The 13,936-nt window shown below is 33.2% G+C and overlaps 1 protein-coding gene across 7 annotated transcripts in view; it reads left to right on the top strand.

Moving 5' to 3' along the window:
• cfap43 (cilia and flagella associated protein 43) overlaps nucleotides 1–13,936 on the top strand; it is a 59,527-nt gene that overhangs the window by 32,813 nt on the left and 12,778 nt on the right. For all 7 annotated transcript variants that reach the window (XM_062059217.1, XM_062059214.1, XM_062059216.1 and 4 more), the window contains 3 exons: nucleotides 1,011–1,175; nucleotides 6,350–6,427; nucleotides 12,011–12,164. In XM_062059217.1, the coding sequence (XP_061915201.1) occupies nucleotides 1,011–1,175; nucleotides 6,350–6,427; nucleotides 12,011–12,164 (397 nt within the window). The remainder of the gene's footprint in view (nucleotides 1–1,010; nucleotides 1,176–6,349; nucleotides 6,428–12,010; nucleotides 12,165–13,936) is intronic.

Raw genomic sequence — 13,936 nt, 5'->3', positions numbered from 1 at the left:
GCCACACTGGGGGTTGTACGGTATACCGGTACTAGTATGGTATCACGGTGCATCGTCACGTGGTGACATTGCTGCTTTTACGAGCAGAGGAGCATGTTGGGCAGCGCACACACACAGAGTACTTACAAGCAGACACAGTGTGTAGACAGAAAAGGGAGAACGGACGCATTTTGGTGTAAAAAGTGAAGATAAAGGTGAAGTTATAACACTGAATCCTGGCCTCCATGGCGACAAATAAAGAATGTTTCTTACAAGTATTATTATCACTGGAGGACGAGGACTAGCTAAACATGCTTCGCTACACACCGTAGGAGGATACAATAGCTCACCGGCGTCACGGCTAACAAAAGCTAGCACTCCTGCCATGGGTGGATCTACACCTGACATCCACTGTAATGATACCAAGTACAAGAGCGTATCAAGTCGATACTACTATTATCACATCAATATTTATTTGTATTTTTATATATGTTTATATAGTCAGTAAATATGACTTTGAATATGACCAATGTATGATCCTGTAACTACTTGGTATCGGGTCCATACCTAAATGTGTGGTATCATCCAAAACTAATGTCAAGTATCAAAGAAGAGAAGAATAAGTGATTATTACATTTGAACAGAAGTGTAGATAGAACATGTTAAAACAGAAAATAAGCAGATATTAACAGTAAATGAACAAGTGGATTAACAATCATTTTTTACAGTTTGTCCCTCATAATGTGTACAAAATGATAGGTGTATAAATGACACAATATGTTACTGCAGACTAATTAGGAGTCTTTGTTTGTTTACTTACTACTAAAAGACAAGTTGTCTATTTTATTTAAGGACTAAATGACAATAATAAACATATGTTTCATATACACTAACATTTTTTGTTACAATAAAGACAATAATGACATCAGTTGTGGTCCCCTTTATTTAGAAAAGTATCGGGGTCAACCCTACGCCACACAAGTCTCCATTTTTTTGAATTAACGCTGAATGCTGTGGTTTGGTGTGATCAGAACCTGGGCGAGCAGAAGATAGCCATGCTGATGCAGACCAAAGACTTCCGTAAGGGCATCATCCAGGTGGAGTGGGACAACACCATGAGGAGGATGCAGATAGAGGACCTCAAAAACAAAGAAAGGGACATACAGAAACTGCGACTCACAGAGGACCACAAAGAGGTGCGTCGTTGAAGGCTAATGTTGCTTTTAGGCCCAATAATAATAATAATAACATGGTTGTAGACACATTTTGCCACACACCTCTTAGAGCACATCCTCGCTATTAGGCTCAGGGGTGTCAAAGTGGTTTTCACTGAGGGCCACATGGCAGTTATGTTTGGCCCCAGAGGGCCGCTTCTAACAGTGAATACTATTATTACACCATTTTTTTAGTAGATTGTTTTTCAACTAAAATGTAAAAAAAATATGGCAAGTTGCAATAATTTCACCTCAAAATGTAGTGTATATTACTGTAAATGGAAAAACTGTACTGCTGTTTTATGGTAAAAAAAAAAAAAAAAAAGAGGCAGCTCAGTTGCCAGAATTTTACTGTAAATATATATATTAAAAAAATTATAGTACAATTTTGGCACCTGAGCCGTCAGTTTGTTTGCTTTATTACACATTTTTTATGCCTTTTATTAGTAGATTTTTTTTAAAGTTAAATGTAAAAAAAATATGGTAAGTTGCAATAATTTCACCTCAAAATGTAGTGTATATTACTGTAAATGGAAAAACAGTACTGCTGTTTTTATGGTTAAAAAAAAAAAAAGGGGAGCTCAGTTGCCAGAATTTTACTGTAAAATTTACTTTTTTTTTTTTTTTTACTGTAAATTAAAAAAAAAATACAGTACAATTTTGGCACCTGAGCTGTCAGTTTGTTTGTTTTATTACACAATTTTGTACGCCTTTTATTAGTAGATTTTTTAAAAGCTAAAATGTAAAAAAAAATATGGTTGCAATAATTTCACCTCAAAATGTAGTGTATATTACTGTAAATGGAGAAACAGTACTGCTGTTTTTATGGTAAAAAAAATAAAATAAAAAAGGCAGTTCAGTTGCCAGAATTTTACTGTAAATTGTAACATTATTTTTTTTTACTGTAAATTAAAGTAAAAAAAAATACAGTACAATTTTGGCACGTGAGCGGCCAGTTTGTTTTATTACACAATTTTGTATGCCTTTTATTAGTAGATTTTTTTAAAAGCTAAAATGTTAAAAAAATATATGGTAAGTTGCAATAATTTCACCTCAAAATGTAGTGTATATTACTGTAAATGGAAAAACTGTACTGCTGTTTTATGGTAAAAAAAAAAAAAAAGGCAGCTCAGTTGCCAGAATTTTACTGTAAAATTTCCTTTTTTTTTTTTACTTTAAATTAAAACAATAACATTTTACAGTACAATTTCGGCACCTGAGCTGTCAGTTTGTTTGTTTTATGTCACCATGTTTTATGCATTTTATTAATAGATTTTTTTAACTAAAATGTAAAAAAAACATGGCAAGTTGCAATAATTTTACCTCAAAATGTAGTGTATATTACTGTAAATGGAAAAACTGTACTGTTGTTTTTATGGTAAAAAAAAAAAAAAAAAAGGCAGCTCAGTTGCCAGAATTAATTTTACTGTAAAATTGACATTTGTTTTTTTTAATGTAAAAAAAAAATAAAAATAAATTTACAGTGCAATTTTGGCACCTGAGCTGTCAGTTTGTTTGTTTTATTACACAATTTTGTACGCCTTTTATTAGTAGATTTTTTAAAAGCTAAAATGTAAAAAAAAATATGGTTGCAATAATTTCACCTCAAAATGTAGTGTATATTACTGTAAATTGAGAAACAGTACTGCTGTTTTTATGGTTAAAAAAAAATAAAATAAAAAAGGCAGTTCAGTTGCCAGAATTTTACTGTAAAATGTAATTTATTTATTTTTTTACTGTAAATTAAAGTTAAAAAAAATACAGTACAATTTTGGCACCTGAGCTGCCAGTTTGTTTTATTACACAATTTTGTATGCCTTTTATTAGTAGATTTTTTTAAAAGCTAAAATGTTAAAAAAATATATGGTAAGTTGCAATAATTTCACCTCAAAATGTAGTGTATATTACTGTAAATGGAAAAACTGTACTGCTGTTTTTATGGTAAAAAAAAAAAAAAAAAAGGCAGCTCAGTTGCCAGAATTAATTTTACTGTAAAATTGACATTTGTTTTTTTTTAATGTAAAAAAATAAAATAAAATAAATTTACAGTGCAATTTTGGCACCTGAGCTGTCAGTTTGTTTGTTTTATTACACAATTTTGTACGCCTTTTATTAGTAGATTTTTTAAAAGCTAAAATGTAAAAAAAAATATTCTTGCAATAATTTCACCTCAAAATGTAGTGTATATTACTGTAAATGGAGAAACAGTACTGCTGTTTTAATGGTAAAAAAAAATAAAAATAAAAAAGGCAGTTCAGTGGCCAGAATTTTACTGTAAAATGTAATTTATTTATTTTTTTACTGTAAATTAAAGTTAAAAAAAATACAGTACAATTTTGGCACCTGAGCTGCCAGTTTGTTTTATTACACAATTTTGTATGCCTTTTATTAGTAGATTTTTTTAAAAGCTAAAATGTTAAAAATATATATGGTAAGTTACAATAATTTCACCTCAAAATGTAGTGTATATTACTGTAAATGGAAAAACTGAACTGCTGTTTTTATGGTAAAAAAAAAAAAAGTCAGCTCAGTTGCCAGGATTAATTTTACTGTAAAATTGACATTTGTTTTTTTAATGTAAAAAAAAAAAAAATTACAGTGCAATTTTGGCACCTGAGCTGTCAGTTTGTTTGTTTTATTACACAATTTTGTATGCCTTTTATTAGTAGATTTTTTTAAAGCTAAAATGTAAAAAAAAATATGGTTGCAATAATTTCACCTCAAAATGTAGTGTATATTACTGTAAATGGAGAAACAGTACTGCTGTTTTTATGGTAAAAAAAAATAAAATAAAAAAGGCAGTTCAGTTGCCAGAATTTTACTGTAAAATGTAATTATTATTTTTTTTTTACTGTAAATTAAAGTTAAAAAAAATACAGTACAATTTTGGCACCTGAGCTGCCAGTTTGTTTTATTACACAATTTTGTATGCCTTTTATTAGTAGATTTTTTTAAAAGCTAAAATGTTTAAAAAATATATGGTAAGTTGCAATAATTTCACCTCAAAATGTAGTGTATATTACTGTAAATGGAAAAACTGTACTGCTGTTTTTATGGTAAAAAAAAAAGAAAAAAAAAGGCAGCTCAGTTGCCAGAATTAATTTTACTGTAAAATTGACATTTGTTTTTTTTAATGTAAAAAAAAATAAAAAAATAAATTTACAGTGCAATTTTGGCACCTGAGCTGTCAGTTTGTTTGTTTTATTACACAATTTTGTACGCCTTTTATTAGTAGATTTTTTAAAAGCTAAAATGTAAAAAAAAATATGGTTGCAATAATTTCACCTCAAAATGTAGTGTATATTACTGTAAATGGAGAAACAGTACTGCTGTTTTTATGGTAAAAATAAATAAAATTAAAAAGGCAGTTCAGTTGCCAGAATTTTACTGTAAAATGTAATTTATTTATTTTTTTACTGTAAATTAAAGTTAAAAAAATACAGTACAATTTTGGCACCTGAGCTGCCAGTTTGTTTTATTACACAATTTTGTATGCCTTTTATTAGTAGATTTTTTTAAAAGCTAAAATGTTAAAAAAATATATGGTAAGTTGCAATAATTTCACCTCAAAATGTAGTGTATATTACTGTAAATGGAAAAACTGTATTGCTGTTTTTATGGTAAAAAAAAAAAAAAAAAAGGCAGCTCAGTTGCCAGAATTAATTTTACTGTAAAATTGACATTTGTTTTTTTTAATGTAAAAAAAACTAAAAAAAAAAACTTACAGTGCAATTTTGACACCTGAGCTGTCAGTTTGTTTGTTTTATAACACAATTTTGTACGCCTTTTATTAGTAGATTTTTTAAAAGCTAAAATGTAAAAAAAAATATGGTTGCAATAATTTCACCTCAAAATGTAGTGTATATTACTGTAAATGGAGAAACAGTACTGCTGTTTTTATGGTAAAAAAAAATAAAAATAAAAAAGGCAGTTCAGTTGCCAGAATTTTACTGTAAAATGTAATTTATTTATTTTTTTACTGTAAATTAAAGTAAAAAAAAATACAGTACAATTTCGGCACCTGAGCTGTCAGTTTGTTTGTTTTATGTCACCATGTTTTATGCATTTTATTAATAGATTTTTTTAACTAAAATGTAAAAAAACATGGCAAGTTGCAATAATTTCACCTCAAAATGTAGTGTATATTACTGTAAATGGAAAAACTGTATTGCTGTTTTTATGGTAAAAAAATAAATAAATAAAAAAAATAAAAGGCAGCTCAGTTGCCAGAATTTTACAGTAAAATTGACGTTGTTTTTTTTTTTTTTACTGTAAATATACATTTGTTAAATACAGTATAATTTTAGCACCTGAGCTGTCAGTTTGTCTGTTTTATTACACAACTTTTTATGCCTTTTATTAGTAGATTTTTTAAAAGCTAAAATGTAAAAAAAATATATGGTAAGTTGCAATAATTTCACCTCAAAATGTAGTGTATATTACTGTAAATGGGAAAACACTACTGCTGTTTTTATGGTAAAAAAAACAAATCAAAAGAACCACCATTACATGTTATGTAGACCACAAGGAAGTATTTTACATTTAGAAAATATAAATAGTAATATGACTCCTTTAATGCGCCTTATATATGAAACAAGTTAAAAAATAAACCATTCATCGGAAGTGTGTTTTGTAAGCCGGAAAATACGTTACTTTAATAAAGCACATTATTTCCAGCCTTTGGAGGGCCACGTAAAATGAAGTGGAGGCCCCCGGGCCTTGAGTTTGACACCGACTTAAGTCAAGCGGGCAATTATGCTAATGTGTGCTTTTCCCTTGCTGCCTCTTTATCTTCACGTCCTTACAGACAGGACTAGTGAGTGAAGAGGAGACCTAACAGGGAGTTACTCCCACATAAGACATGTCCAGGCCAAAGGGGAGAGTGTAAGTGTTACCAGGAGAATAAACAGGCCCATAAAGATGAGATGAGTCACATGGCTTATTTTTAACTCTCTGATGAGCGTGCATGAGAATCTGCTCTCCAGCCCCAAAGCCCGTTTACTTTGGCCGAGGCTTCATTCAGGTGGTCTCCAGCGCTGTTTCCTCTCATTGTTCAAATCCCTGGACCGTTGACAATTGAAACCTTTGCATGCCAACACATCCATAAAGCATGCTAGTGTTGTTGATTGTGTCATGTGTTGTGTACTTCTATGCAGTACCTGAAATCAGATAGCGACAGCCGAGTGTGTAAGCAGGCTACGTCTATGAAGGAAGCCTTGGCCATGCAGCAGAAGGTAACAAAGTAGGATTGACCTTATAATTCACTTCTTTCAAAGCTTTCACACATGCTTTTCTACACTAATATTCAGATATTTATTCAACGACTTATTTTTGCCGCGCTCTACCTTCCATTTTTCACCCGATTCAAACCATTCCAACTTCAAACTGTTCAGCCTATTCAGGAATCAAAGCTTTCCTTTGAAAAAATCCAAAAATTCCTAGATTTGCCAAAATTCCTGGTTTTCCAGGACGATTTTCCCATTCAAAATTAATTTTTTCATTTTTTAAACTTCCACCATTTCCACATTTTTCAAACCATTCCACCATCAACATATTCCACCATCTTGGAAATTTTAATGACCTTTATTCCAAGTACCAAAAATTCCCAAATTTGCCAGAATTCCAGGTTTTCCGGGACATTTTTCCCATTCAAAATGAATTGGCCATTTTTCAAACTTCCACCATTTCCACATTTTTCAACCGATTCAAACCATTCCACCTTCAACATATTCCACCATCTTAGAAATTGTAATTACCTTTTTTCCAAGGTCCAAAAATTCCCAGATCTGCCGAAATTCCAGGTTTTCCGGGCCATTTTTCCCATTCAAAACGAATTGGCCATTTTTCAAACTTCCATTTCCACATTTTTTCACCAATTCAACCCGTTCCACCTTCAACACATTCCACCATCTTGTAAATTTTAATTACCTTTTTTCCAAGTTCCCAAAATTCCCAGATTTGCCAGAATTCCAGGTTTTTCGGGACGATTTTCCCATTCAAAATACATTTTTTCATTTTTCAAACTTCCACCATTTCCACATTTTTCAAACCATTCCACCATCAACATATTCCACCATTTTGGAAATTTTAATGACCTTTATTCCAAGTACCAAAAATTCCCAAATTTGCCAGAATTCCAGGTTTTCCGGGACATTTTTCCCATTCAAAATTAATTGGCCATTTTTCAAACTTCCACCATTTCCACATTTTATAACCGATTCAAAGCGTTCCAACTTCAAACTGTTCAGCCTATTCAGGAATCAAAGCTTTCTCTTGAAAAATTCAAAAAATTCCCAGATTTGCCAGAATTCCGGGTTTTCCGGGACATTTTCCCCATTCAAAATGAATTGGCTATTTTTCAAACTTCCACCATTTCCACATTTTTTAACCGATTCAAACCGTTCCACCTTCAACACATTCCACCATCTTGTAAATTTTAATGACCTTTTTTCCAAGTTCCCAAAATTCCCAGATTTGCCAGAATTCCAGGTTTTCCGGGACATTTTTCCAATTCAAAATGAATTGTAAATTTTTCAAACTTCCACCATTTCCACATTTTTTAACCGATTCAAACCATTCCACCTTCAACATATTCCACCATCTTGGAAATTTTAATTACCTTTTTTCCAAGGTCCAAAAATTCCCAGATTTGCCGAAATTCCAGGTTTTTTGGGCCATTTTTCCCATTCAAAACGAATTGGCCATTTTTCAAACTTCCATTTCCACATTTTTTCACCAATTCAAACCATTCCACCATCAACATATTCCACCATCTTAGAAATGGTAATTACCTTTTTTCCAAGTTCAAAAAATTCCCAGATTTTCCAGAATTCCAGGTTTTCCAGGACATTTTTCCCATTCAAAATGAATTGGACATTTTTCAAACTTCCACCATTTCCACATTTTTCAACCGATTCAAACCGTTCCACCTTCAACACATTCCACCATCTTGTAAATTTTAATTACATTTTTCCAAGTTCCAAAAATTCCCAAATTTGCCAGAATTCCAGGTTTTCCGGGACATTTTTCCCATTCAAAATTAATTGGCCATTTTTCAAACTTCCACCATTTCCACATTTTATAACCGATTCAAAGCGTTCCAACTTCAAACTGTTCAGCCTATTCAGGAATCAAAGCTTTCTCTTGAAAAATTCAAAAAATTCCCAGATTTCCCAGAATTCCGGGTTTTCCGGGACATTTTCCCCATTCAAAATGAATTGGCTATTTTTCAAACTTCCACCATTTCCACATTTTTTAACCGATTCAAACCGTTCCACCTTCAACACATTCCACCATCTTGTAAATTTTAATTACCTTTTTTCCAAGTTCCAAAAATTCCCAAATTTGCCAGAATTCCAGGTTTTCCGGGACATTTTTCCCATTCAAAATTAATTGGCCATTTTTCAAACTTCCACCATTTCCACATTTTATAACCGATTCAAAGCGTTCCAACTTCAAACTGTTCAGCCTATTCAGGAATCAAAGCTTTCTCTTGAAAAATTCAAAAAATTCCCAGATTTGCCAGAATTCCGGGTTTTCCGGGACATTTTCCCCATTCAAAATGAATTGGCTATTTTTCAAACTTCCACCATTTCCAAATTTTTCAACCGATTCAAACCGTTCCACCTTCAACACATTCCACCATCTTGTAAATTTTAATTACCTTTTTTCCAAGTTCCAAAAATTCCCAAATTTGCCAGAATTCCAGGTTTTCCGGGACATTTTTCCCATTCAAAATTAATTGGCCATTTTTCAAACTTCCACCATTTCCACATTTTATAACCGATTCAAAGCGTTCCAACTTCAAACTGTTCAGCCTATTCAGGAATCAAAGCTTTCTCTTGAAAAATTCAAAAAATTCCCAGATTTGCCAGAATTCCGGGTTTTCCGGGACATTTTCCCCATTCAAAATGAATTGGCTATTTTTCAAACTTCCACCATTTCCACATTTTTTAACCGATTCAAACCGTTCCACCTTCAACACATTCCACCATCTTGTAAATTTTAATTACCTTTTTTCCAAGTTCCCAAAATTCCCAGATTTGCCAGAATTCCAGGTTTTCCGGGACATTTTTCCCATTCAAAATGAATTGTAAATTTTTCAAACTTCCACCATTTCCACATTTTTTAACCGATTCAAACCATTCCACCTTCAACATATTCCACCATCTTGGAAATTTTAATTACCTTTTTTCCAAGGTCCAAAAATTCCCAGATTTGCCGAAATTCCAGGTTTTCCGGGCCATTTTTCCCATTCAAAACGAATTGGCCATTTTTCAAACTTCCATTTCCACATTTTTTCACCAATTCAAACCATTCCACCATCAACATATTCCACCATCTTAGAAATTGTAATTACCTTTTTTCCAAGTTCAAAAAATTCCCAGATTTTCCAGAATTCCAGGTTTTCTCCCATTCAAAATGAATTGGACATTTTTCAAACTTCCACCATTTCCACATTTTTCAACCGATTCAAACCGTTCCACCTTCAACACATTCCACCATCTTGTAAATTTTAATTACCTTTTTTCCAAGTTCCCAAAATTCCCAGATTTGCCAGAATTCCAGGTTTTCCGGGACATTTTTCCCATTCAAAATGAATTGGCCATTTTTCAAACTTCCACCATTTCCACATTTTTCAACCGATTCAAAGCGTTCCAACTTCAAACTGTTCAGCCTATTCAGGAATCAAAGCTTTCTCTTGAAAAATTCCAAAAATTCCCAGATTTGCCAGAATTCCAGGTTTTCCGGGACATTTTCCCCATTCAAAATGAATTGGCTATTTTTAAAATTTACACATTTTTTAACCGATTCAAACCGTTCCACCTTCAACACATTCCACCATCTTGTAAATTTTAATTACCTTTTTTCCAAGTTCCAAAAATTCCCAAATTTGCCAGAATTCCAGGTTTTCCGGGACATTTTTCCCATTCAAAATTAATTGGCCATTTTTCAAACTTCCACCATTTCCACATTTTATAACCGATTCAAAGCGTTCCAACTTCAAACTGTTCAGCCTATTCAGGAATCAAAGCTTTCTCTTGAAAAATTCCAAAAATTCCCAGATTTGCCAGAATTCCAGGTTTTTGGGGACATTTTTCCCATTCAAAATGAATTGGCCATTTTTCAAACTTCCACCTTTTTTAACCGATTCAAACCATTCCACCGTCAACATATTCCACCATCTTGGAAATTTGAATTACCTTTTTTCCATGTTCCAAAAATTCCCAGATTTGCTAGAATTCCAGGTTTTCCAGGACATTTTTCCCATTCAAAATGAATTGGCCATTTTTCAAACTTCCACCATTTCCACATTTTTCAACCGATTCAAACCATTCCACCTTCAATACATTCCACCATCCTGGAAATTTAAACAACCTTTTTTCCAGGTTTAAAATAATTCCAGGATTTTCCAGAATTCCTGGTTTTCCCAAGCCCTATTTCCACCCTTTTTTCTGGCGACTATTCCTTCCACATTTTTCAACCCACTTCAACCGTTCCACCATCAACACATTCCTCTTAATCAGGACAAAAAACAAAGTTGTTCTTTGAACTGGAAAAATTCCCGGTTTTCCCCAAATTCTGTAATACCATTTCTCAATTCAACATGTTACTACTTCAACATTTATCGACCGATTTGAACAATTTCAACACCACCCATTTCAACTCATTCAGACCATTCAAGTCTTTTTTTTTTACCATTTTCCAAAAAATTCCCGCTTTTGTCGAAATTCCCACATTTTTGGGAAATTCCCATTGAAATCATTCTTCAAAGTTCCACAACTCTCACATTTTTCATCTGATTCAAACTGTTCCAACTTCAAAATATTCAGCCTGCTTGGGAATTGTGTGCTCTAATTCAACAATTCTAAAAAAAAATTCCAGGATTTTAGTTCAACTTCAGCATTGGAGCATTCACACGGAGTTCCTTCAGGAATTGCCTCATCTAGTTTTTATTGACATCCAGCATCAGACATTCCTATCCATTACATCAGTGGTCCCCAACCACCGGGCCGCGGCCCTGTACCGGTCCGCGGACCGATTGGTACCGGGCCGCACAAGAATTTAAAAAAAAAAAAAAAAAAAAAAAATTTTTTTTTTTTTTTTTAATGAAATCAACATACAAAACACAATATATACATTCTATATCAATATAGATCAATACAGCCTGCAGGGATACAGTCCGTAAGCACACATGATTGGATTTATGTATGTAAAAAAAAAAAAAAAAAAATTAAATACACCTCCCCCCCGGTCCGTGGGACAAATTTTCAAGCGTTGACCGGTCCGCAGCTACAAAAAGGTTGGGGACCACTGCATTACATCATACATCTATTGCCTGCCCTAAATGTCAAAATATTTTTTTAGGGGACAAGCGGTAGAAAATGGATGGATAGATGTATATCCCCCCCAAAAAAAGAGAAAAACAGCAAAAAAAATTAAAAATAAACCAAAGTAATAATATTAACAAGTAAATACATTTAAAAAAAAAAATGATAATAATAAAAAAATAAAAGAATATAAACAGAGTAAATAAATAAATAGAATAAAACTATAGACATATATATTTAAACAGTACAATCACTAATTAGAGAAAATAAAATCAGGCTTATGGGGCGTGACATCATTGACCCAGTTTTCCCAGTATGAAGTACATTTCTCCAATTTATAATGAATAAAAAGCTGATATCTTCTCCATTCTATTAATGTCCATTGTGATATCCATCCGTAGCTTCAAAGTTGGGCTCTCCTGTGATATCCATTTCCTGGTAATGCTCTTTTTTACAAGCCCTACAAGTCTCTTTTTTTGTTTTAAGACTTATCTCAAGGACGTGAAGCATCGCAAAGAAAAAATCCGAAATCTGGGCTCTAAGGCCGCCATGAAGGAACAGAAGAACGCCGCTCTGGACAAGCAGATCCAGGACATGCATGTGACCGTGTCCCAGATGAGACACATCTACGAGGCGTCAGGTAAACCACACTGCTGGTACCGGAGCACTCACCATGGACATTTTACATGCAAGACAATATAAACTACATCAGGAAATTCCTGGAGGAATCGCGTGTGAATGCTGCAATGCTGAAGTTGTACTGAAATGCTGACAGAATGTAGTTTGAATGGAAGAATGTTGGAATGGTTTGAATTTCCAGGAAAACCGGAATTTGGTATGGAACTTGGGGGAGTGTTAGATTGAATGTCCAGGATGAGTGGAATGTGTTGATGTTGGAATGCTTTGAATAGGTCGAAAAATGTGGGAATTGTGCAACTTGGAAAAATGTCCCATTCATTTCATTGGGAACTTCCTGGAAATTTGGAAATTTTGGGAAAAGCGGGATTAAAAAAAAAAGTCCTGAATGAGCTGAATTGGTTGGTGTTGGAATTGTTTGAATCGGTCAAGAAATGTTGAAGTGATAACAGTTTTTTAATTGAAAAATGGTATTACGGAATTTCCGGGAAAACCGGGAATTTTTCAAGTTCTTAAACCAACTTGTTTTTTTGTCCTGACTAAGAGGAATGTTTTGACAGTGGAACGCTTGAAATGGGTTGAAAAATGTGAAAGGAGTCATCCCACTAAAAAAAAAAGGTAGGAAAGAAGGTTAGAAAAAACAGCAACTCCTGGAAATTTGTTGAATGTGGAAAAATGTTTGCTTGAATTTCCAGGATGAGTTGAATGTGTTGAAGGTGGAATGGTTTGAATCGGATGAAAAATGTGGGAATTGTGGAACTTTGAAAAATGTCCCATTTATTTCAATGGGAACTTCCTGGAAATTTGGGGAAAAGCGGGATTTAAAAAAAAAAAATATTAGGAGCATGAATGTCCTGAATGAGCTGAATTGAAATGTTGAAGTAGGAACAGTTTTTTAATTGAAAAATGGTATTACGGAATTTCCGGGAAAACCGGGAATTTTTCAAGTTCTTAAACCAACTTGTTTTTTTGTCCTAAGAGGAAAGTTTTGACAGTGGAACGCTTGAAATGGGTTGAAAAATGTGAAAGGAGTCATCGCACTAATAAAGGTTGGAAAAATCAGGAATTCCTGGAAATTTGTGTAACGTGGAAAAATAGTTGTTTGAATTTCCAGGATGGGTTGAATGTGTTGAAGGTGGAACGGTTTGAATCGGATGAAAAATGTGGGGATTGTGGAACTTTGAAAAATGTCCCATTTATTTCAATGGGAACTTCCTGGAAATTTTGGGAAAAGCGGGATTTAAAAAATATATATATTAGGAGCATGAATGTCCTGAATGAGCTGAATTGAAATGTTGAAGTAGGAACAGTTTTTTTAATCCAACTTTTTTTATTGGCATTTTCAAATACAGAAAAAAGTGCAAGTCGAAACAGTACAATTTTAAAGTCAGAAAATTCTTCACACCCTTTCCCTTAAAACCCAAATCCCCACCCACCCTCCCACCCCACTCAGGTCACACCAACAAGGGACATATGGCACAATCATATAACAAGTAAGACGACAAAGACAGACATCCTCACATACACACACACATACGAGGCCAGAGACAGACAAACAGGCTGAAAGGAGAGAAAGGGAGAAAATAAAATAAAAATAAAATAAAATACAATTAAATTAAAATAATAATAATAAATAAAAAGGGAGATTATTCCTCATCTGCGTCTGGGGATAAATCAAGAGAGTTGACATACAGCAAAAAAGGACTCCATGAGCTTTCAAACGCTTGAGCCGAGCCTTTTAGCGAAAACCTAAGTTTTTCTAGTTTTAGATTGTAG

The sequence above is a fragment of the Entelurus aequoreus genome, linkage group LG09 (assembly GCF_033978785.1).
Source record: "Entelurus aequoreus isolate RoL-2023_Sb linkage group LG09, RoL_Eaeq_v1.1, whole genome shotgun sequence".
In the NCBI taxonomy this organism is placed as follows: Eukaryota; Metazoa; Chordata; class Actinopteri; order Syngnathiformes; family Syngnathidae; genus Entelurus; species Entelurus aequoreus.
Note: the sequence above shows the minus strand (reverse complement) of the source record. Positions and strands in the feature narration are given on the sequence as shown.